Raw genomic sequence first — 26,155 nt, 5'->3', positions numbered from 1 at the left:
AGTAAAGGCTTCTTGGTTTGGAAGGGGTGCTTATTGGAGAGTCAGGACTTTGTCACTTAATTAACTTTTGTTGTGACTGGGGAAACGTTCCCTCACTAGTTTAAAGAGTTCTTGTGGCTGGTGAAGTGAATCAGACAACATACAGCAGATTAGCATAAGAAAATCAAATTTTAATATGGGTGCGTGGGAAAGTCACATAAGCATGAAAATTTCCAAAGACAGTGAGGTAAATAAGGTAGATTTGTCATTTTGGAGCCAGGAGAAAAGAGGGAAGTGGCTGGGATTTCAGAGGGGAAATGGGCAATTCACAGGTGGCCCAGAAAGTGGCAAACACATTCTTTCTAGGCAACTCAAACAATGGGATAGAGGGGAATCTAGTGAACAGATTTTTGCATGGATCTTTCCTGTCTACCGATACTTAATGCATATGTGCCAGAGTGAATATGCTAAGGGGTTTATGCTAAGGTTCTCTTCCTAAAGGTTTGTCTGTCTGAATCTCTTAAAAAAGGCAAAGGGGGAGGTAAAAAATCTACCTGAATTTGTTAGGTTTGTTTTCAGCTCTAAATAATGTGCATGCCAGGTGGCACATCCTGGGGAGACTCTCCCGACCCCCACACTGTGTAGCTATAGTCAAGTTTCTTAACCTCTGTGAACCTTAGTTTTCTCCAGTTTTGTAATTCTGTGATTCTAAGTATTCCATGAAATCAGTCCTCTGAAATCCAAAAATGATATTTGAATTGAAGTGTAAGAAAAGGCAGAGGTTTTGGAACAAATAGTGCTATATATAGTTGGCCTTAACTGAAAAGAACATTAAAAAAAAAATACACTCAAGTTAGCAGGTATGAATAAAGATAGAAAACAGTGTTGTCAATGGAAAAAGCCCATACCAAGATGAGATTAATGAAGTCATAAGTATCTTTAGAAACTTATAAATCCAAACCCCTTATCTCATGTAATTGAATGCCTTCTATAAGGCTTGAGCTAGACCTTGGCACTTCACCTATGGAAACAGAACTGAATGGGGGGGGCTTAATATATACACTGAAGTAGCATTACAGGTTTATAAGAATGTGTTAAAGCTTCTATCAGTTGTGAAATAAAAACTTGGTACATGCGGACATTAGATTTTCTGAAGGGTTAGATGTGTTAATCACTGATGTAATAGAAGAAAAAGTCAACCAAGTACTTTGACAGAGAAGAAAAGATGAAATCCTGGAGAGGTTAGAGTCTATAAAGGAAAAGTAAATATGACTGAAATTAATAGATCTACTGGGGATATTTCATCAGATTATTAATATAGAGAATAAAGAACAGGTAAGAATATGGAAACTTGACAGATGGCCCAAGTTAGCATGAATTATGAAAACTAATTTATTAGGGCATGTTGTCATAAATGTTTGAAAAACTTTAAAGCCAAAGATTGGAATCCAAAGAGATATATGGATACTGCTGAGACAGAATGATTTTACTGTAACCTTTTAAATGTTTTGTAGCTGTCGTGTTCTTAACATGATTAACATGTCTTAACACAATATAGATTTCTTAATTGGTAGATTTTGCTTTTTTACTTAATTACTTCGTAAATACAGGTTGCCACATTCCAGTTTTGTAGCTATTGTCTAACACTTTGTATCTCTTTTTACTTTCTTATTTGGACTTCACTCTCCTACATTTCACCTCTCTGAATTTTATCATCCTGGGAATTCTCAGGTCAAATTCTACCTTGTGAATAAAATCATCATCTTGTTCTTGTAACCCTTAAGGATTTCTCCTTCCCATGAGATCATAGCATCACTATTTGTCTCACTTATTTGACATGTACAGCTTTCTAACATTCCTTCTGTTGTATTGCTGTAAAACATTACAATAAAATCGTTCTATCTCCCCACTGTCCATAAATCTCTTCGAATTCCAATCTTTGGCTTTTAAAGTTTGCTGTCCCTTAAAAAGCCGATCAAGTGACAAATAGGAGACCTGGAGAAGGGGAAGCTACTTTCAGCTATAATTTGTTATCTGGACTCCAAGTCACTCACATCCATTCATTCATTAAAAAGATGTATTAAGTGATCCCATCATTAATCAAGTTTTTATCATATGTAATGTAACATTTTAGGTGAACCCTGCCTGTGTAGGATCTGCAGTCTAATGGTGGAAATTGATAGTGAACAAGGAAATCAACAAATGTAGGTTAAAACTTGTGATGAACTCATAATGGGAGAGAACAGGGTGCTGTGAGAGAAATGGTCAGGACTTTATTTATTTATACATTTACTCATTCATTTATTTTTAACCCTCACCCGAGGATATTTTTTCCATTGCTTTTCAGAGAGAGTGGAAGGGGGAGAGAGAGAAACATCGATGTGAAAGAGACACCAATCGGTTGCCTCCCACGTGCACCCTGAACAGGCCAGGCCGAGCCTAGGTATGTGCCCTTGGCTGGAATCAAACCCTGGACTCTTCAGTCCACGGGCCAACGCGCTAACCACTGAACCAAACCAGCCAGGGCTATTGATTGATTTTTTGGAGAGACAGGAAGGGAAAGGGAGAGAGAAACATCCGTGGGAGAGTGGAGTATCCATCAGTTGCCTCCTGCGCGCCCCCTACCAGGGACTGAGCCGGAAACCTGGGCAGGTGCCCTGACTGGAAATCGAACCGGCAGCCTTTTTGGTGCCTGGGGAAGATGCCCAACCAACTGAGCCACACCTGCCAGGGCCATAGCGTGTGTGTTTGAGAGGAAGAAGCAGCTTCATATTTGTTAGAACGATTGGTAACTGAAATGTTAGCGTTTTTGTGTGTTCTTTCCTCCTCACCTGAGGATGGATATTTTTTCCATTGCTTTTCAGAGGGAGTGGAAGGGGGAGAGAGAGGGAGAAAACAAACAAGAGAGAAACAGAAACATCCATGTGAGAGAGATACATGGATTGGTTGCCTCCTGCACGCGCCTGAACTGGGGCGCCAGAGCTGGGGCGCCAGAGCCGGGGATTGAGCCTGCGACTGAAGTACGTGCCCTGGACCGGAATCGAACCTGAGACCCTTCAGTCTGCCGGCCAACACTAACCACTGACCCAAACTGGCCAGGGTATGATGTTACCTTTTAACAATGCATTTCAGTTTTTGAAAGTTTGTGAATATTAAGATAGATTATATTAGACATGAAGGTTTGAGAAGAAAATAAACTTGAACCCAGCTGGCATAGCTAAGCAGTTGAGCATCAACTTATGATCCAGGAGATCGAGGTTTGATTCCTGGTGTTGGCATGTGCCCGAGTTGCCGGCTTGATCCCCAGTACGGGACATACAGGAGACAGCTGATCAATGACTCAATCATTGATGTTTCTATCTCTCTCTCCCTCTCCCTCCTCTCTGAAATCAATAAAGACATTTTTAAAAAAAATTAACTTGAATGTAGTATTAGATGGATTTACATATTATTTGGGTAATAATGCTGAATACAAAAGTCTGATAGTCTTGATGTTCTCAGGAAAGTAACACCCTTTAAAGTCATTTGCTTATAGGCAGACTGATAATAAATTTATCATTTTTAATGAGACTTCTGATGCTTATGAGTGAAAATTATAGCTCACTTCATTAGTAGCTATTATTTATCACTTAGTTACAGATACTGATGTTTGTTATAATTTGGCACTATTAGCTGGTTAACTAGCTGAATATTAAAGGTTTTTTTGTTATACTTAAAGACTTTTTTAAACCAGTAGTTTTAAACTTTTTATTGTAACAAAGGGAGATGGCTTGAAATCTGAAAAAAGAAAAGATTATTTTTCTCGTCCAGCGGTCATTTCCGTTTAGTTTACCTGACTAAGCAGCAGCAGGATAAAGTATATTAAATTTTATTCTATTGGAAATCAATGGCGATACATCTCAAAGATAACTGCTAATATATCTTGTTAGTTCCTTTTGTAAGATGAAGGAAGTAATGGTTGGGATAATGATTAGGTGTCATATACCTTGCATAAAGTTTATTTTAAAATTTTGTGCTTTATCACAGTTTGAGTAAATTAAAAATCACCCCCCCCTCCACTGAATTAACGGACTGGAATTCAGTCTATTTCTATAGTTTTAAGTTATGTTATCTTTGCAGTGTTTGTCTTTAAAAAGGCGATTAAATATCTGTTCATTAAAATTTTTTTTTAAATTCCTGAAACTGGGCAGTTTTACTTAAAACAAATCTAGGAATTTAAGATTGTAGATTTGGTGCACTTATTTTAGTACGTTTTACAGATGGAGAAAATGATGTACAGAGAACCTGAGTTTCCTAAGGTTTCTAGTGTTAGGGAATATTTTATTTCAGAGAATAGTAGTGAATTCACTGCATATCCAAATGTGAGATTACTCTTACTACTTTTGCTTGAGTAAACATGTTGAAACCAGTAGTATACAGAGTTTACTTATGTACTTTCAGAGACCATTCTTTATTTGTTTACCAGTGTTTTTATGAGTGACATGTACTTTAAATGGTGGTTTATAAATATATGCTGCATCTTGTTCCAGTTAGGTTCTTGTTTTTGAATTTAAGTTATAATGGACATTCAGAAATGTGTATAAATCATAAGAATATAGCTGTCTGATTTATTGCAAAGTAAACACACCTCTGAAACCACCACCCAGACCAAGGAGCAGAATGTTATTGTTATTGGCACCCCAGGAGACCCCCTCCTACTCCTTTCCAGTTATCACACCCTTTCAGCCTTCCCAGAGGTAAGCATTATGCTGACTTTTAAAACCAGGGAGTAGTTTTCCTGTTTTGAACTTTATGTAAATGCATCATGTATATGCTCTTTTGCTTTAGATTATATCTGACACGAATATGTGTTTTACCATTCAGGAGTAATTCATTCTCATTGCTGTTAACTGTAAGTTATGATGGACATGGTTTCAGTTTGGGGCTGTTATGAATACTAATATGGACATTCCTATACTTGTGTTTTGGTGCACGTGCGCACACATTCTTGTGGAGTATATATTGCTACAAGTGGAAAAGCTGGCCATAGGTTTGCATATGTTCAACTTTAGCAATAGTGCCATATAATTTTCCAAATTTGTTTCAGTATACACTCCTTTTAGCAATGTTTGAGTGTTTAGCCAGTTTCTCCCATATTCAGTTACATGGTTTGATTAAAATACCACTATATTTGAAAAATCTTGTGCTCTTATTTTTAATTTCAAAAATTGAATATTTGGTGATGGATAAGATATTTCTGCATGGATGAGACATAATAGAAAGGAATATGAAATAGCAAATACAAGTATTTTTAGTCCAAAAATGAGAACCCATGTTTTTTGTGCTAGTTATATTATAGCAGATTAGAATAAAACATAGTTTTATATTCTCAAAGTTAAAGTCAAATAAGAGACACTGTATTTTCTTTTCTTTCTTTTTTATGTCTATTGATTTCAGAGAGAGGAAGGGAGAGGGAGAGAGAGAAACATCAGTGATGAGAGAGTCATTGATTGGCTGCCTCCTGCACGCCTCTTGCTGGGGATCAAGCCCACAACCCGGCATGCATCCTGTAGGGGAATCGAACCACCATCTCCTGGATCCTAGCTCGATGCTCTACTGCTGGCTGGGGATATTTTCTTGATCCTTAAAAACGTTTGGTTTTAAAAATAGAGTGAATAGTACACTATTTTAGGGGATATGATTTGGGAAGAATGAAAAAATGCATGTCTATAACTTCATCGAAGACATCTTGAAAAAGACGGATGCCCTTTTTGTGTTGATCTGCACCCGAGAATTTTTTTCCCCATTAATTTTTAGAGAGTGGAAGGGAGGCAGGGAGATGGAGACAAACAATGATGTGAGAGAGAAACATCTATTGGTTGCCTCACACGTCAGGCATCGAACCTGCAACCCAGGTACGTGCCCTTGACTAGGATTCGAACCTGAGACCCCCTCGGATTGTGGGCCGACACTAACCACTGGGCCACACCGGCCAGGGCAGGAGATGGATGCTTTTGATCAGAGACTTCAAGGAGGGCAATGAGATGCTATATGGTCTCCTTAAAGCAGTGGGAAAATTGGGTTTTATATCTTTATTTTACACCAGTGGTAAGAAAAAAATAAAGGAGTGATTAATAGTATTCCAAGAAAAATGGAATTGGGTTCTCAAGGATTTGAATGTGAAATCGCATTTTAGAGAATATGCTGAGGAAGATGTGTCAACATTTGACTGAATTTGAAGTGCTAAGTAAGTGGATTAGATAGGAAAGCCGTAGGAAAGCTCACCCAAGACAGTGTAGTGTCATAGCAGCTAAGAGAATATCCAGGAGGCAGAACGGTTAATTGAACTGAGTTCAGAAAACATTTAAAGGGCTTTAGTATGGACCAAGCAGGGTAGTAGGTGGTACTTGAGGTGAGTAAGTCATAGGCCTTGTTCTTTTAAGCACTCCAAACCTAAATAGTATATGAGATGGGGTACATAGACGATGGGAGGCTTCATACAACAGATAGCATTTGAGTTTAGCTTCTGCTTTGCTTAGTGATGGCAAGTGTTTCTTAGTGGTCAAACACAGGGATTGAGAGAACATTTAGATTTGTCTAGGCTATTAGTCATATCCAAAAGTATAGTTGCAGTGATTTTATGGGGTCAGAAACTAAGTTATGAGAGGCAAATAGGTATTTGGAAAATGGAGGCAGTGGATCACTTATTTTCAATATTTGTCATTGATTGAAAGGATAGAAATAAGATGATTTTGTTTGTACATTTCTGTTAAGGTAGGGGAGATCTGCTGATGTCTTACTTAGAGGGGAAGCAGGCAATTGCAAGGGGGATGATTAAAGATCCTTGGCAGAGAGGGAATGTGTGTGGGTATAAGTCCTTTCAAAGGCTAGGTGGAATGGTATTAAGTGAAAGATTTATCTTTGGAGAAGAGTCATGCTTCCTCTTCTGAAACTAGCTAGGGATAGATACAAAGACAGATACCTGGTTCTGAAAAGATGATTGGTGAATTTCAACTGGAAAACCTCAAAAGACAGGCAAAATGGTTCTTGGGTGAGAATGGGGAAGTTAGGATTGAAGGCTTTATGAGAGAAAACATAAAATAACTGCAAAGAGATAGCCTAGAAACATGGGGAAATGCACTTAACCATTTCTCAACAAAAGCAAGGAGCACATTGAAGTTAAAGGCTAACACTAACCTTGTACTAAGGTGCCAGTCATATAGTAAATATTGCAAATATTCAGAAAATGTTCATTGAATTGGACTAGGGCCTTGGAGGTAAAATTCAGTGGTGATGTGGATACAGTATAGTGGGCTGAGAGAAAAGGGCCGTGAAGGTATTGAAGGAGACGAAGGGGGAAGCGTTGGACATTATTAGCCAAAGAACCTGAGGAGTCTAGAGAAACCACGCAGTGATAGAGGGTTTGAATGAATGACAGCAGGCTCTTGGGAAGTCAGAAAAGAGATAAGTCTGAGAGGGAAAGCTACCTTTATTAAGCACCTAACTATAGTTTAGGAACTTAGAATGTATTTCTAAACCCTGCAAGAACCCTGCAAGTTAAGTGGTGATCATTAACTGGGTCTCAGTTTTTAGTGTATTTCAAACTGGAAAATTCGCATTTAAATCAATTTCCTGCTTATTAATTGAAATTTATTTTGCTTTAGAATATATATTTATACTTAATTTGGTGATGTGTACCAATGATGTTCAGGACTATTTCAGTTAAACAACTTGACTCAGTAGCAGCTAGGAAACTTGTAATCTGTTTTCAGTATCAGCCCTAAATTAATTGTCCCCAAACACTTTTTAACAAGAATAGAGATGGCATTGTGTTTTAAAGATTTTCCTTTCTGTGAGATTCAGAGTAAAACTAAATTCAATGTGAATACCAAAAATATGTAAGTAATTGAATTTAGTAAATGGCTATCTGCATAGGGTGATGTTAATATAATGAGCATTAGATGGTTCTTTTCTATTAGATGGTAGTTTTCAATTCTTTTAACCAAGGAATCCTTTGTTTTTTAAAAATCCTATTTGAAAGGTCAATTTGTAAAATAAATAAGAATATTCAGGTAGAATCTTTTATTGGGGAGGAAATGGAGATAGGGGAAGTCTAAAGCCCTCCCTTCCAGCAATCTAAGAAACACAATTTGAAAACAGTGTTTACATATACTTGATATAGGTTATTTACAGTAGTTCTATAAGATCAGTACTGTTATAATCTCCATTTCACAGGTGAAGAAACAGGACTTCAAAATGATTGATTTGTGTAAGATTACATAGTTAACAAGTGATAAAGCCAGGATTCCAACCTAACCAGAATATTTGCAGAGCCTGTACTTTTAACTACTATGCTTGTAGGAGGCCCCTTGTAGAATGACTTATCAATGAAAGTAGGATTCTTTGACCGAGGGATAATGGAATTAAACTTTAAATTTTATTACTGAGCTACTCGTGTGTGTGTGTGTATGAAAATATATATAACATAAAATTTACTATTAACGTTTTAAAGTATACAGTTCATTGGGGGCATTCTTAAAGTAATAAAAATGAAATATTGCTTAAAAGAATGCTTTTGAATCTCAACTTGTAGAGTAACTATTAAGAATGAGAGGTTTTGTTTTGTTTTACATTATAACTTTTTAAAAAATTGATTTGAGAGAGAGAGGCAGAGAGAAAGAGAAACACTGATTTGCTGTTACACTTATTTATGCACTACTTGGTTGATCCTGTAAGTGTGCTGACTGGGGATCAGATCTGCAACCTTGGCATATCCGGGCGATGCTCTAACCTACTGAGCTATCCAGCCAGGGCAGATTTTTTTTTTAAGCATTTTTGTTGTTGCTGTTAATCCGTACCCGAAGATTTTTTTTCCGCACTGATTTTCTAAAGAGAGTAGAAGGGAGGGAGAGAGACAGAGAAAGAGAGAGAGAAACTTCCATGTGAGAGAGACATTGATTAGTTGCCTCCCACGCGCACCCTGACCAGGGCCAGGGATGGAGCCTGCAACGGAGGTACATGCCCTTTACTGGAATTGAACCCAAGACCTTTCAGTCCGCAGGCCGAAGCTCTAACCACTGGGCCAAACCGGCTAGGGCAGGGCAGATATTTTTTAATTCTTGAAAGCACTTGAGTACTGTGTGCCAGCAGTTACACTAGTAGGCATTAGGGGTACAATGATGAATGAGAAGGAATTGCCGCACTCATCATATTTAGCAGGGAAGACATGCAAGTAGACCAGGAATGATAATACGGTGTGCAGGGTGTGGAATGCAGAACTGAGTGCGTAACAGCATGGGGGGATGCAGGCTTCCTAGATGGTAGAGCTTGAGTGTAATTTCAAAGACCTCAAGGGGAGGAAGGTGGGTGCTGGGGAGTGATTATGTTGTAGGCATAGAGAACTTCCTGTACTTTATTAATGAAGATGGGAGGAAGTTTGTTGAATTCAGTAAAGGCCTCACTGAGAAAGTTACTTTTTGAGAAAAGAAATGAACGAAATGAAGAAGAGTGGACTCAGCAAGTGCAAAGTCCTTGAGGAAGGAGCATGCCTGGCTCTGTGTGTGTGTGTGTGGGGGGGGGGTAAGCTATAACATACAATTTGCCTTTTTAACCATTACATGTACAGTTTTTTTAACCATTACTGTACAATTCAATGGCATTTTTATTCACAGTATTATGCAACCTTCACCACTGTCTATTTTCAAGTTTTCTAAACTTTTCATCCCCTAACGGAAACTTTATTAGATAACTCCCTGCTCTCTCCTCTTCCCAGCCCTGGTGACCTCCCATCTTTCTGCCTCCATGTCAGAGGAATTAATTGTGCAATGTTTTCTCTTTTGTGGCTGCTTCTTGTACTGAGCATGATGTTTTCAAGGTTTCCCCCACATTGTAGCATGTATCAGAGCTGCACCCCCTTTGTATGGTTAGATAATGAATTCATGTATATACCAGCTTTTGTTCATTCATCTGTTGATGGACACTTGGTTTATTTTCAACTTCTGGCTATAATGAATAATGCTACTATGAACATTTGTGTATAAATATCTGTTTCTGATTCTTTTGGGTGTATACTGTATACCTAGACATAGAATTGCTGGGTTATAGGGCAGTTCTGTGTTTTAACTTTGTGAGGAACCACCATTCTTTTCCACAGTAGCGGTACCATTTTATATTTCTACCAGCAGTGTGTGAGGGCTCCAGTTTCTACAGATCCTCCCCAACACTTGTTCCTTTTCATTTTTCATAGCCTCCCTAGTAGCTGTGAAGTGATAGCTCCTTGTGATTTCAGTTTGCATTCCCCTAATGATGGATACTGAGTTTCCATGTGTTTTTTGACCATTTCTGTATTTTCTTTGGAGAAATGTCTATTAAATGTCCTGTGTCCATTTTAAAATTGGGTTGTCTTTATAGTGCTGAATTGTGGTAGTTCTTTATAAATTCTGGATATTAAATCTTTATCAGATGCAATTTGCAATGATTTTTCTCCCATTTTACGTCGTCTTTTCACACTTGATAGTGTCCTTTGATGCACAAGTTTTTAATTTTTGTACAGCCTTAATTTATCTGCTTTTTCTCTTGTCATTTGTGCTTTTGGTGTTATATTTAAGAAACCATTGCCAAATCCAAAGTCAGAAAGATTTGTCCCTGTTTTCTTCTACGAGTTTTATAAGGGTTGGGTTCTGGGACCCTTAAAATTGCATATGTATTTTACGATGAGCTTTTTCATTTCTACAAAAACATCATTGCACTGACTCTGTAGATTGCTTTGGATAGTATTGACATCTTAACAGTATTAAGTCTTCTGATCCATGTACACAGAATGTAATATCTTTCATTTATTTAGATGTACTGTAATTCCTTTCAGCAAGGTTTTGTGGCTGTCACTGTCCATATCTTTCTTGTCCTTCATTAAATTTATTCCTAAGTATTTTATTCTTTTAATACTATAGTAAATGAATTGTTTTCTTAATTTCCTTTTTGGGATGGTGATTGCTTTCTTACAGAAATACAGCTAATTTTTCTGCATAGATTTGTATCTTGCAGTTTTGCTGCATTCATTTATTAGCTCTAATAGTTTGTGTGTGTATTTATAGTTTTTTATAAGGTTATTTTATCTTTGAATAGAGATAGTTGTACTTCTGTCTTTAAAATTTAGATGCCTTTTATTTTTCCTTTTTGCCTATTTTTTCTGGCTAGATCTTCCAGTATTGTATTGAATAGAAGTAGTGAAAGTGTCTTGTTCCTGATCTTGGGGCAGAAGCTTTCATTCTTTTACTATTGAGTTTTATGTTAGCTGTAAGTTGTGTACATATGGCCTTTATCACGCTGAGGAAGTTCCTTTCTATTCCTCTTTTATTGAGTGTTTCTACAGGAAAGGTGTTAGATTTTTGTCATGTTTTTTCTGCATCTGTTGATGAAGATGTGGTTTTTCCTTCATTCTATTAATATGATGTATTATGTTGATTTCTATGTGGAATTTACTTTACATGCCTAGGGTAAATCCCATTTGTATGTGGTGTGTGTGTGTGTGTGTGTGTGTGTGTGTGTGTGTGTGTGTACTGTGCTGCTGGAATTGGTTTGATAGTATTTTGTTGATGATTTTTTAATTTGTATTCATAAAAAATATGAATCTTTAGGGTTTTTGTTTTTTCTGTAATGTCTTTGGCTTCAGTATCAGGGTAATGTTGGCCTCAGAATGAGCTAGAAAATGTTGCCACCTTTTCACTTTTGTGAAAGAGTTTGAGAAGGATTGGTGTAAATTCTTTAAATATTTGATAGAATTCACCATTGAAGCTATCTGGTTCTAGGCCTTTCTTTGGGAGGTTTTTAATTACAAATTTAGTCTTCTTACCTGTTATAGGTATATTTGGATTCTTTTTTTCAGTGAGTTTTGGTAAATTCTTTGGAATAAATCTAACTCAAAAACATTTAAAAACTTATTTCATCAACTATAAAATAAAAATTTGAAGTGGTATAGTGTCGTAGTTTAATTGGCAGCATTTTTTTCCTTCATGTTATATCAACTAATGATGTACCTTATATTTGGCATATTGGATTTGGTAACTTCAGTTGTATTTCTTTTTATATTTCTTTTGATAATCGTATTTATATAAAAACATAAGACATTGCTTTCCTAATTAATGGCTTACGTATACATCGATATTCCCTAGTCTGGAGTCTGAAACTGAATAAAAAACATATTGGAGAGAAGTGATTTAACTTACCTTACTTTTTTTTTTTTGCGAATTCTTTGCTTAGTTCAGACTACACAGCCCTCTATCTGCTCAGTCTCACAATTATAAAATCTGGATTTTTTTTTCTTTTTTTCTGTATTTTACTTTTTCTAAAATCATGTGTTAAAGCTTTTAGATACCATGATTGATAATAACTCTATTTCTAGGTAAAATTAATATAGATTTTGATAATTTTGACTTTCAGAATTTTTCAAAAGTATTTCTACATTTAAATAGTGAGCAGACATTTTGCTTAGGAAATTTGTATTTCCTAATATGTACCTCAAAAATAGGAGTTATGAAAAAGTTTCTTAGGCCTTTGCTGGTTTTTTGAATAAACTGATATGTAAACTAATATGTTGAATAAACTAATATGTAACCTTCATTTGTAGCTTCCTGTGAAAGACAGTGGGGACAAAACCATAAATACCTTTGTTAAAAATGTTTGGAATAATAGAAACCTGGAACAAAATTGGCTAGTCATTTTGTATTAGCAAGTAACCTTCCCACACATAAATAGTGTATATGTGTGTGCATATAAATTCTTTTTCTTAAGACTGTCATAAGACTAGTTTATTACTTAACCCAAGCTTCTCTTTGTTTTTGCCTCACTTGATTGTCATTACACATTTATTTGCATAGTTTAGTAACTATAATAAAGAACATGTACATTCCAAATGACTTAATTGGGGGGGACTTAGGGGCAGATTGATGAGTATAACTATTAACAGGAAGGTGCTTGGTTTTGTTACATGGATATCTAAATTAGTTGGCTGTCAGGAAGACTGATCTTCCATGGTAGGTGAGCAAGAGGAATGTAGTAGCAATAAGTAGGGACATCCCCATATACCATGTGTCTGTCTTGTTTGTCAGTTGACTAGATGGTTAACTTTTATCTCATTTTGGGCCAGCTTGTCATGACCTCATATAATTGCTCTTCCTGAAGCATTTTCACATATACCCTATGAATTTAATAGACTTATCTGCTCAAGAGGTCTAGAGCAAAAGATCATGACACACTAATCTGAGAGGATCTCATGTCAGCTTTCTTAAAGAGACATAACTGAAGTATAATACGTATATATTTTATACATACTAGAGCTGTTGGGGTGGGGAATGATGGACATTTCATGGTGTAGGAGAGAATCTGACATACAATTCTCAAGTTTACTTTACATTCTGTTATATGAACTTCAAAATGAAGTAGTATGAATTACTACTTTTAAATGCATATAGTCATGTCCCTTGCACCAGTGTTGCTTTGTTTTTTTTTCCTTGTAGGGAATATTAATGAGCTATTTGAAATAAATTATTCTTTTTTTTTTTTTTAAATACATATTGATTTCAGAGAGAGGAAAGGAGAGGGAGAGAGAGATAGAAACATCAATGATGAGAGAGTCATTGATCGGCTGCGAGCCCGCAACCCGGGCATGTGCCCTGACCGGGAATCGAACCCCAGTCGCCTGGATCTTAGGTCGAGGCTCAACCGCTGAGCCACTCCCGGCCGGGCTGAAATAAATTATTCTACCAGACAATACTGTACACTGAGATTTTATGTTTTTTAAATCATGTGTAAACTTTACAGAACATTAATGAGTACTCATTATCAAACTTTAATTGTTTTTGTTCTTATTTTTCTAGGATTCTGACACTTCATGACATGTCATTACCTAGAGCAGTAATGAACACTGACCTGTTTTGGATTAGTTGATGACCTTTGGGAATGATCCAATAATATCTACTACAGAGAAGCTGAATATACTTCATTTGGAGTGAACAGCCTAGATTGTTACTGAATATTTCAAGATGACAGATCCAATGATGGACTTTTTTGATGAAGCCAATCTTTTTAGTGAGACCTTAGAAGGTTTGTCAGATGATGCATTTGTACAACCAGGACCTGTTTCATTAGTTGATGAATTGAACTTGGGTGCAGAATTTGAACCTTTGCACATAGACTCATTGAACCATGTTCAAGGTACTCCAACACATCAGAAGATGACTGATTATGAACAGTTAAATCAGTTTGATTCAATGAAATTTCATCAAGTTAATCAGTCTTTTGGTAGCCCAGCTGAACATGTGTTATCACCACACTCTCAGTTTAATTGTTCTCCGATCCATCCCCAAAACCAACCCAATGGTTTATTTCCAGATGTAGCAGATGGCAGTCCAATGTGGGGCCATCAGACAACTACTAGCATTTCAAATCAAAATGGGTCTCCTTTTCACCAACAAGGACATTCTCACTCTATGCATCAAAATAAAAGCTTTGTGGCACACCATGACTTTGCCTTATTTCAGGCCAATGAGCAACACACACAGTGCACTTCCCTGCGCTCGCAACAAAACAGAAATAATCTTAACCCAGGGCAAAATTCTCTCAGCCAGTCTAAAAATTTTATGGATGTTAATGTTTCTGGTCCACACAGAGCCAGTGTCAACCACCCACCACATATTACCAATGCATCTGCTTCACAGCAGTCTCTTTTGATGCAACAATTTTCTCAAACATCTAATCCTTCAGTACACTTTCTCAAGTGTAGCAGTCGGCAAGAAGGAAATTTTAATGGGCCTTCTCCAAATATGACTTCTTGTTCTGTCAGTAACTCACAGCAGTTTTCTTCACATTACTCCTTTTCCACTAATCACGTATCATCGAATAGTCTTCTTCAGTCCTCTGCAGTTCTTGCACCCACTCACACAAATCAGACTTTGTCTGATTTTACTGGAAGTAATTCTTTTTCACCTCATAGGGGAATCAAGCAAGAATCTACTCAGCATATGCTAAATCCCAATACATCACTGAATTCAAGTAATTTCCAGATGTTGCATTCATCACATCCTCAGGGTAATTACAGCAATTCAAAATTATCTCCTGTGCACATGAACTTCCAGGATCCTGTTGACTCGGGAACGCAAATGGGCCATTTCAATGATCATGTGGAAACTAATGGCTTTTCATCGTTAGAAGAGAATTTACTTCATCAAGTGGAGTCTCAAACTGAGCCATTCACAGGACTTGATCCAGAAGACCTCCTTCAGGAGAGTCTCCTTCCCCAGTTTGATGAGTCAACGTTTGGGCAAGATAATTCAAGTCATGTTTTAGATCATGACCTTGATCGGCACTTTACTTCACATCTTATTACACGGCCTTCTGATATGGCTCAGACTCAATTTCATACTCAGGCTCGGAGCTGGCATTCATCACTTTCTAATCATCAGCATTTACATGACAGAAATCGCCTATGTTTACAGCGACAAGTATGTAACTTATTTTGGTGATTTGGGGTAGGGTGGGCTTTTATTCACTGCGTTAATTTTATATGAGACTATCAAAACTGGTCAAACTCAGTAATTCTATCAAATGACTATGCATATTTTGACGTTTCTGTTGTTTTAACAGTCTTATATTTGAAAGCGATTCATTTAGTATTCAAAGCAACGGACTAACTTATATTTAGAAAAATCTTAAGACCTCTTTTGTAACTTTCAATTATGATTGCCTTTAACAGAAAGATATTTTATTAAAAAAATGAAAACCGTAACTAAAAGGAAAACCATAGACTGGGAACATTTTATTCCGTACATGATGGACATAGGATTAATATTCTTATAAAAAGCTCATATATAAATTGATAAGCAAACTTTTAAGATCAAACTTTTAAGCTGATAACTAGATAAAGCATATAAGCTGAAATTCACAAAAGAAGAAATTGAATTAGTAAACATTCAGAATAATATGCACCTTTAATAATTCATTTTACAGCATGGTTTGGTTTTCACCTATTAGAATGTTAATCCTGGCAAATGTTAATGCTTTTAATGTTAATGCTGTATGCTGGCAAATTTATGGTGAAATTGAAACTTATATAGCTTTGTCAATTGATACAAATATTTTGGAAAGCAATTGGGTGGTATATTTGAGTATAAAAATACTTTATTACATAACCCAAACATAGCAAAAGTAATGTATACACAAAGATATTTATCTTACCATAAGGGACAACTGATAACAACATAGTTTATTATCATATCCAGATTAGATTTTAATTAGGCATTAAAAAGACTTTGGAGACTAACACTGAGAATATGTTAATAATAGGGGGAAAGCATAATTCAAAATTCAACTCACAGTGAAGTGGTTAAGAGTGTAGGCTCTGGTACCAGACTACTTGGGTTAGAATCTTGGCTCCTGTTGCTCAGTAGCTGTGACTTTTAGCCATTTATATAATTTCTATGTGTCTCACTTGCTTCATCTTTAAATGTGGAATAATAATAGGATCTAATTGGGCTTTGGTAGGGATTATAAGAGATATAACAGTGCTTAGAACTTAGTATATAGTAAGCACTTACTAAATGTTTTCATAACAGTATGAAAATATGAATGTGAAAAAATATTGGAAGGAAATAGATTGTTTCAAGGTAGTGAAATACACTTCTTTGTTTTCTATAGTTGTTGTCATGTGACTATATATACTATAAAATGTATTTAATGTAATATCTTACCACTTTTCTGTAATCTTTTAAAAATAAGGATTCATGGTACTTCAGTTCTTTGGATACCTGTGAGATTTGGTGAACAGTGAAATATGCCATAGTTCTTGAAATTAAATATTTAGGGACCATTTTCTCATTTCAAAGCCTTGAAATATTTGAAAAAGATAAGATCTTTATCTTTTCCTTTGGATTGATTTTAGTTCTGTTTCAAATGGTATTTTCATTACATTTTTAAAATGTCTAAATACAGTTTTAAGATACTTAAAAGGCCCTTATAAACACTTCCCATGCCCTTCTTTCTGTGGCCTGAGGAGAATGTTACGATTTTGCTCCCTCTACTGGGGGAGAGGGTCAAGCATCGCAGTTGGACCCTGGGAAAACCTCTGCTGACTTGAGCCTAGGCCATTTGTTCACTATGTATGCAGATTTCTGACTAGTTTGACTAATCAGTTTGTATAGCATATAATTGAAGTTAAGAAGCCTGAAATTTATTAATTTCTTAATTTTAGTTTCCTAAGGCCTTGTCATCATTTAAATTTTTTTTGAATTCATGTTTTTCTAAACATGTTCTAGCTTTAAAAAGAAGTAAATTCCCTTTAATAGAATTGGAATAAATGGAAGATAATTATAAATAACTAAAGTTGTCCATAATACTAGCATATTGATAGCACTCTCTGAGAGAAATTCTTCTCAGAACCGTCATAAGCCACCTTTTGTAAATTATCTTATTCCGCACTGGTAAATTGAGAAGGCTTTATTCAGATCTTACGCATCTTTTTGTTTCAGTTTGTTTATCAAATACTGATAAAGGGCAGTCAGTTTGGAATACTTTTTGGGTTACTGAAAGTCTGTTTTCAAGCTTCCTGTTATTTGTATTAAGAGTGATAATTGGGCCCTGGGTGGTGTGGTTCGGTTGGAGCGCAGTCCAGTACACCAAAAGATGGCAGGTTTGATCCCAGATCAGGGTACATACCCAGGCTTCAGTTTGATCTCTGGTGGGAGGCAGCCAATCGATGTTTCTCTCTCTCTCTCCCTGCCCCCACCTTTATCTCTATAAAAAATCAAAAATTTTTTTAAAAAGAGATATTTGGGAGTTGCTGATTGTGGGAGTGAAGAGGAGAGAGATGGATTTGTAGAGAAGATAGGGGATTATTGTAATTATGATGATTATGGATTGCATATAGGTTTAATATGTACTGAATTGTAGGTCACATATCCTACATATGTGAAGCCCAAATGGTTTAATGTGTGTAATATATGACAAATTTTGGGAGAGCATATAAGTTTTTTTCCTATGTTCTGGATGGTAATGGTTACTACATAGCCCAAATGTTATATTAATAAGGAGTTCTTATTTATTATGGTGTTTCCGTAGGTTCTATGGGAAAAAAACTTTTTTTTAATGTTTTTTAAAAAAATTCTCTCTTAATTGCAGTAATTTCATTTCAGACTAAATTAACATTATTAATTATGTATAGAAGGTAAGAGATTAAAAATAATAAAGTGGGGGATTTTGGGTTCATCAAAATTAAAAAATGATATATATTTGTTATAGCAAAAACAATATATAGAGGATGGCAAAGGTTTACAGTTGCTCATATGGAAAATAATACAATGATTAATAAATAATAATACAAAAATAAACTCTGTGTTTTGTGTATTCACAACTGTAAACCTCCTTTTGCCCCACATGTATTCTTTAGCCCACTGTTTGAAAATTCATGGGAAGTACTCTAGTTAGAATTCTGGAAAACTTCAGTGAGAATTTTGGATATGTAAAGAATATTTCTAAGCCTTGCTTTTTCTTATTCCCCAACTGAGGTGGGGAAGTTGTGGATATAATTTCATATGTCTTAGAGTATCCTGAAGTCAATCATAATAGTGGGTATTGCTGAGAATATTTCTTATATAATTGACTGTAGAATTTTATCACTTAAAAAAGAGAAAATAGGGTGCCAGGTGGAAGGGATCAATGGGGGGAAAAAAGGGACATCTGTAATACTTTCAACAATAAAGATAAATTTTTAAAAAAAGAAAGTAAAAAAGATGAGATGCTACAATATGTATTTCTAAATACTTAGAAAACATAATAGAGAAAACATTAGCTTATTTTTATCTCTGATTTTTAGAGCAAAAGAATTTTAAGACTAATACTATAAACTTTTCATTGTTTGCTTATTAAAATACTTTCTTCTGTTTCGTAATGCAAACTTTCTTTTTTCTTGCTTGTGAAGTGGAAGTATGGATCACTGTGATCTCAATGTTTGTAAATTAAATTTAATGTACAAATTCTGTAGCAGTGAAAATACTGTGTGGGATAGCTGAAATGCCAATCAAAACAGGAAATAGAATTTTGGGATGTACATAATTATTTATAATTCCTTGTTGGCTTTTGTTCTCTGAGTTTACTATTTTATTTACTTGATGCACATTTTATAATATTGGGGGTTTTTTTGATAAAAAGTTGAATACATGTCTATTATTTTAAAAAATTGGACCATACAAAAAAACAAACATGAAAAATAGGTTACTTGTAACCAAAAGATACCACTGTTGACATTTTGGTGTGTTCTTTTGCAGTGAGATCTGTTGTCTGTTTCTCTTCTCTCCTGTACGTACATATTTTTTCATTGTTAAGAAACAAAGTTGGGATCATATAGTTTATATGCTGTTTGGAAATTTGTGGAATATTAACAAGTTCTCATAATCTTTATGAAACTCTGTACTACTGTACTGCACAGGAGTTGAGCTCTGCACTGCCTGCTGGAATGAGGTAACAAAAACTAGTTGTTAACAGTATCTTGAAGGCTGTTGACCTGTATCACGCCTGCTTAAGGGTGAGAGGTGGGCACAAAGTAAGTTCCAAGGGCTGGAAAGAGGAATTCAGTTGTTGAGAAATTTGTGAATTAGTATAGTATGTGAAGAGCATGACATTCCCGCCAAACTTCAAAGTAGTTCTAACAAAATTTTGTTGTATTTAACTTGATTGATGAGGTGTATTCCCAGATCCCTTAGGACTACTCAGTCATTTACTTATTCTGATGTCTGAAATGGAAAATAATGTGTTAGGGGCTACTAAGCCATCAAACTTTATTCCTATAATGATACCATGAATATAAAGTTGCTTTGGAATACTTACATGGATGATCATGTTTCTTTGGGTAATTGGATTGAAATGATTTCAAATTAAGGAAATATTTTAATACAGTATGGTGTAGGTAATATATGTACAAATGTAGTAATAAGCACATAGTTAGGAACAGGTTTGGACTGCAGTTTTCATTTTAATAAAATTTGGTTATTTGCTGTAGTTAACTACACAAATAATACCTTACACATTTATTATGCAAGTAACACCTTACAAATTATGCAAGGAGAATACTTTTTTTTAAGAGAGAGAGAGAACCATGGATTGACTGCCTCCTACATGCCCCCTACTGGGGATTGAGCCAGCAACCAGGGCATGCACCATGACCCGGAATCAAACTGGCAGCCTTTTGGTGCATGGGACGATGCCCAACCAACAGAGCCACTCTTTTAAGCAAGGTTTTTCCTAAATGAATATATACTTGTATATCTGAAAACTGCAAGTTTACATTGACCATTTAATGTAATCATATAATTTTAGAGCTGGACAAAATTTTACTCTATCCTCAAATACAAAAAGCAGCAACAGTCTTAGAGAGGTCATGGCTTACTTGCTGTCAAACAACTAGTTAGCAGGTTCCTTTTGTAGTTTAAACTCTATAGTGTTTAAGGGTGATCAGAAGTGAGGGTGGCACCACACTATGGTCATACACATTTAGTGTGCTCTGTCGTAAAATATAGTTAACTGGTTCTCTCCAAACTGAGAAATACTTCTTCAGAAGTTTTTTGGTGTTTTTTTTCCTTCATATGTCAATTTCAATGTCTTAAGGCTTTAACTGTATCTTTTTTTTTAATGTTTTTATTGACTTTGGAGAGAGAGTAAGGGAGAGGGATGGAGAGATAGAAACATGGATTGGCTGTCCCGTGCAGGCCTCTACTGGGGATCAAGCCTGCAACCTGGGCATGTGCCCTGACTGGGGATCGAACTGGTGACCTCTTGGTTCATGGGTCGACTCTCAGCCACTGAGCCACACCAGCCGGGCTTAACTATATCTTTAGTGTTAAAAAATACACTGTTGTATTTGTCAAGTGTAGCTTTGAAGTGTATATATGTGAATGTCTGAATTTTATATATCTGTGTTTTGGAAATGCTGCATTTTCAGTGCTTTTATTTATTTGTTCAGTATTTACTAGATGTCTGCCAAGTGTAAGAGATTATGTTGGGCACTGAGGTTCAAAAATGAAAAAAAAAAAAGAATTAGATGGTACTTAGCCTTTGCAGAGCTCAAATAGAAATTGTCCTACTGCCCTATTGGTCTGTATTAGGGTTTCAGAGCTGTTCTCTCTTCATTTCTGATTCAGTTTCACTTGACAGTGGTTTCTAGCACTTTCACTTAGCCCTCCAGCTTAGTGATTTGGAATGAGTGGTTTACAAACAAAAATTAATTTCCTTCACCCATCTACTTAAAGTGTTCTTCTAAATTTCTGGATTAGCTTTTTGTTTCATAATGTTTTGGCAGTCTGTAACTGTTTGATGACTTATATATGTATTATATTGTGTACATATACTATTCAACTGTCCAAGGTTCAGTTGCTTTTGTAAATGGCAGAGCCAAGAAGGCAGGACCTTTTCTTTTGAGCTGCTAATCTACTTAAATTTATTACAAACTAAATCTATCATCTGTGTCGTTTCCAAGTCTGATTCTATTGATTGATTTTCCCCCCTCAGTGTAGTTTGGTATATTCCTGCTTTTTTGCGTGCTGGAAAATTTTTGTATTATTATTATTTTAAATATATCTTTATTGATTTCAGAGAGAGGAAAGGAGAGGGAGAGAGAGAGAAACATCAATGATGAGAGAGTCATTGATTGAGCCCGCAACCCGGGCATGTGCCCTGATCGGGAATCAAACCCCGATTGCCTGGATCCTAGGTCGACACTCAGCTGCTGAGCCACTCCCGGCCGGGCGCATGCTGGAAAATTTTTGAATGGATGGCGGACATTGTGGCTTTTACCTTGTTGAGTGATGGAAAGTTTTACATTCCTATAAATATTCTTGAGTTTTGTTTTGAAATGCAGTTAAGTTACTTGGAAATTGGTTTATCTTGATGAGATCTGTTGTTAAACTCTGTTAGGCTGGACTAGAGCAGTCTATAGTCTAGGGCTAATTTCTCCTCACTACTGACCCAATAGCCATGTGAGTTCTCTATCCAGTGACTTGTGAAATACAAGATTTTCCACTATGGCTGATAAACTATTCCCGGCCCAAGTGAGATCTCGGCTCCTTTCAGGTGGTTTTTTCCTGGGCCTTGGGTAGTTCATTTACACTGGTAGTGCTGATTGGTTACTTATCTAAAGCCTCCAGAGGGGACCTTCTGAAGATCTCTGGAGGTCTTTCCTGTGAAGCTTTCTCCTCTCCAGACCTTCTCCCTGCAAACTAGCCTCCTGGGCTTCCCTGGACTTCCAGCTCTGTCTCTTCAACTCAGGGCAGCTGTGAGATTTCCACCTGGATGCCTGCTTTACCTGTCCTGCAGCTGAGAAACACTCCCCTTGTCAGTCCTGCTCATTTGTTTGCATTCTCCTAGGGATCACTCTCATGGGTTGCCTGATGTCCAATGTCTAAAAACTATTGTTTTCTATGTTTTGCCTGACTTTTCAGTTGTTTCAAGAATGAGGGTAAATCCAGTTTCTATTAATCCATCTTAACCTTAATTGGAAGACTTATAATACCATATTAATGACTGCATAATAATTTATAATGCAGAATACCATAACTTATTTAACCAGTTTATTTTTGGGGTGTACTATGATGAACGTCTTTCCAGATAAAGTATATACCCATGATTCCCATGTTTAGACAGATTCTTAGAAAATCAAGGTAAATGTACAAACTTCCTTTGAAGATGTGTACAATTATGAATAATAATAAAAGTACAAATAACCCATAAATATTCAGCAGTTATATTCATGTTTATGTCTTTTCATATATTTTCTCACTTAACCTTCAGAACAACTCTGAGGTAGATATTGTCATCTACTGATTTTATAGATAAGGACTTGAAGGATAGGATGGTTAAATAGCTTGTAAATGGCGTACCAAGGATCAGATATAAGCAATAGGACTCTGGATCCCACACTATCCTCTGTTGCCTTAGAGCAGGGATGGGGAAGCTGCTTTCTGCCAAGGGCCATTTGGATATTTATAACATCATTCATGGGCCATACAAAATTATCAACTTAAAAGTTAGCCTGCTATATTTGGTCAAATAATTAACTCACCCCTAATGTGATGGCTGTGGAACTGCTTCTCGTTAGTGAGGCCTTGGCAGGGCCAGACCAAATGATTTCGCGGGCTGGACGTTCCCCACCCCTGCCTTAGAGTGTGGGAATATTGAAGCTGAACATGACCTATAGCCATGTAGCAGTTACTTATTGCTGTTGTAACAAATTATTACAAATTGGTTTCTTCGAAGAACACAGATTTATCTATAGTCCTGGAAGTCAGAAGTCTGAAATGGATCTCACTGGGCTAACATCAAGGTGTTGGCAGGGCTGCATTCCTTTCTAGAAGCTCTAGGAGAGAATTCATTTTTTTGCTTTTGCCAATTCATGGAGGCTTCCCCACATTCTGTGGCTTGTGGCCCCCTTCCACTTTCAACTCCAGCAATGGCTGATAGAGTCATTCTCTCATTCCATGACTTTTTTCTGCTTCTTTCTTCCACCTATAAGAAAGAACCCTTGAGAATACAGTGCACCCATGGACAATGTCCCTCTATTTTAAGGTCAGCTGATTAACAACTTGAATTCTATCTGCAGTTTGAATTCCCCTTTGCTATGTAATTTAACATTCACAGATTTGGGGGATTAGAAGATTGGTATCTTTGGGGGCCATTATTCTGCCTACTACAAACCATGAGGCCAGTTAGAAGATATTTAACTAAATAATTCATTAACATATAACCTCACATTATAAAAAAAATGTTTGAATATCTTTCAGCAGAAAAATAATTTCTGCTCAGTCTCTACTCTCTGCTTCTCATGCTGGGAATTATGTAGTGGTCTAGAGTGAAATTATTAGAGTTGGGCTACTTGAAATTTATGGTTTCAGATTTCTCAATAATGTATACTTACGTGATTTAAATAAATCCCACAATTTTTGTAAAAACCCACAAATTTTTCATTTATTCAACAATTATTTATTAAGCCCCAGTCCTGTGCCAGGCATTGTCCCAGGTACTTGTTATATGTCATCACATTTTATCCTTGCAATAATCTTATGGTGTTACTAGGGCATCTTGATTATAAATGAAGAAACCAGAGTCAAGGTACAATAGCATATAAATCACATACCTAAGACTTGAACACAGATTTGAGAAAAGTAGGTATTGAGAAAAGGTAAAGAGGTCATGGTTTTGTAGTACATGATCCAATATTTTTTCTTTTTTTTCTTTTCCTTTCTTTTTTTAAAAAAATATATCTTTATTGATTTCAGAGAGAGGAAAGGAGAGGGAGAGAGAGAGATAGAAACATCAATGATGAGAGAGTCATTGATCAACCCGCAACCTGGGCATGCGCCCTGACCTGGAATCGAACCCCAATCGCCTGGATCCTAGGTCGACGCTCAACTGCTGAGCCACGCCCGGCCAGGCCAATATTTTTTCTTAATTGTTTTAATAATTATATAATATTGAGTATAAAATAATTTTATATAATTTCAAGTTAAATCCATAGTAATCTTAAATATTGGAGTATTGCAGGAATCAGTACTGGTTTGTTTGTTTTTATCAGATAATCTGATTTCCAAACTGTTAACTATATTTTATTTTGTAAAAAATGCGATCGACTCTTGCATTATATCATGTGCTTTCAGCACTTTCTTAATGCTACTTGTGTGGTTGTATTGCTGAGTTGAGCCATAGTGACTCAGAAGTTGAATGCATGAGTTTTTGTCATCAAATGAGCTGTTTATGAAGGAGAGGAATTAAGTAGTTTTCACCTTTGTTTTTGGCATAGGCATTTGTTTCTCAGTTCCAGTGCTGGACAATAAACCTTTTGGAAGTGGGCTTTCAGATATGTCTCTTTGATAAAGTGGGAAAAGACTGAATTTGGAGTTCAAGTCCTGACCCTGTCATGTACTATCATAGTAGTCTTAGGCAAGTTGCCTTCTCTGCAGTTTTCTCATCTGTAATATGTATATATCTATATTGCTGGCATTTCTGATTAATAAATGTGATAATGAACACTGAATTTAAAAGTGCTTTACAAATTATAAAGTCAGCTGCTTGTTTAATAATGATTTCTTGCTCTAAGGGTTTTTTAATTTTTTTTTTGCTTTTAGAACTAGAAGGAACTTTAAGCATTAATCAAATTTTAAATAGTTTGCAGTTGTAGAGGCCCAGATATAAAGTCTACATAGCTTTTCAGTTACATAGTCTGAAAGAGATTCCCTTTATTATCCTTTTTATTATTCTTTTTCTTACATAACTGTTTCTTAACTCATTTTATGCAGGCTTGCCCTAACATTTGTGAGTCCCAGGAAAAGTGTAAACATGGAAGCTCATAATGTATGTCAGAATATTTAAATGTTGTATATAAAGCCAGTAAACTCTTAAATATGTTTTATCTTTCTTCTTTGACAAACAGAAGTACTGGTTTAGATTTAGAATTCTTGGCCTCTCTGGAGTTCCTCATCCAGAGCGTGGCAGAAGTGGGCCATTGTACATTCCATTTCCACCCAGGTTCCGTCCTGCACCTCCAGGGTTCTTGTGAATACATGTGGACCTCTCAGCCTACACAGCCAAGCTCCACCTTTTTCTCACTATTTCTCTGGCCTAAGCATGCACTGGCAATATGTATTCCTTGCCAAGCAAGGAATTTCTTGAGAACAAACCTAGCAAATAGATAGACCCAGGCAACCTCTTGCAAGTGGGTATGAGACTGTTTTAGGCAGAGAATTCCTGTGCACCTGGAGCATGTTCTAGAAGAGCAGAGGGGGTATTAGCACTGGGGAAGGGTGTGACAAAGGAACCAGACTCTAAATTATGCTGCCCAAGGAAGGGGTCCCTCTTGCCTGATCTAAAGGAAGCTGTTTTCTTCATAAGCAGCAGCACAGATTTGTGAAGTTAGTTGGTGAGAGCAGGTAATTTAGTGAGGGATGTGGGAAGCCCGTCTATGACCAGGAGAGTGGTTTTTCTCTCCATAGAAATCATTATCTATGCATTAGGCTCTGTTTCTACCATTTCAAATATTGTTGATTTATGAAATACTTCAAGAGTTTATGGATGACTGTATAGTTTAAAATGTTTTTAAAAACAAAGCTGTCTTATGTTCTCAGGATTCCAGACTTTAAAGTGAAATTGTCCTTTGAAATGCTTATTG

At 36.3% G+C, this 26,155-nt stretch overlaps 1 protein-coding gene across 11 annotated transcripts in view; it reads left to right on the top strand.

Moving 5' to 3' along the window:
• Nucleotides 1–26,155, top strand: part of CHD9 (chromodomain helicase DNA binding protein 9) — a 165,929-nt gene that overhangs the window by 41,374 nt on the left and 98,400 nt on the right. For all 11 annotated transcript variants that reach the window (XM_081118960.1, XM_081118945.1, XM_081118959.1 and 8 more), the window contains exon 2: nt 13,833–15,455. In XM_081118960.1, coding sequence (XP_080975086.1) covers nt 13,998–15,455 — 1,458 coding nt within the window. In that variant the 5' untranslated portion in view covers nt 13,833–13,997. The remainder of the gene's footprint in view (nt 1–13,832; nt 15,456–26,155) is intronic.

This window comes from Miniopterus schreibersii (assembly GCF_964146895.1).
Source record: "Miniopterus schreibersii genome assembly, chromosome: 18".
NCBI lineage: Eukaryota > Metazoa > Chordata > Mammalia > Chiroptera > Miniopteridae > Miniopterus > Miniopterus schreibersii.
The sequence above is the reverse complement of the archived record's forward strand: the minus strand, read 5'-3'. Positions and strand labels throughout refer to the sequence as shown.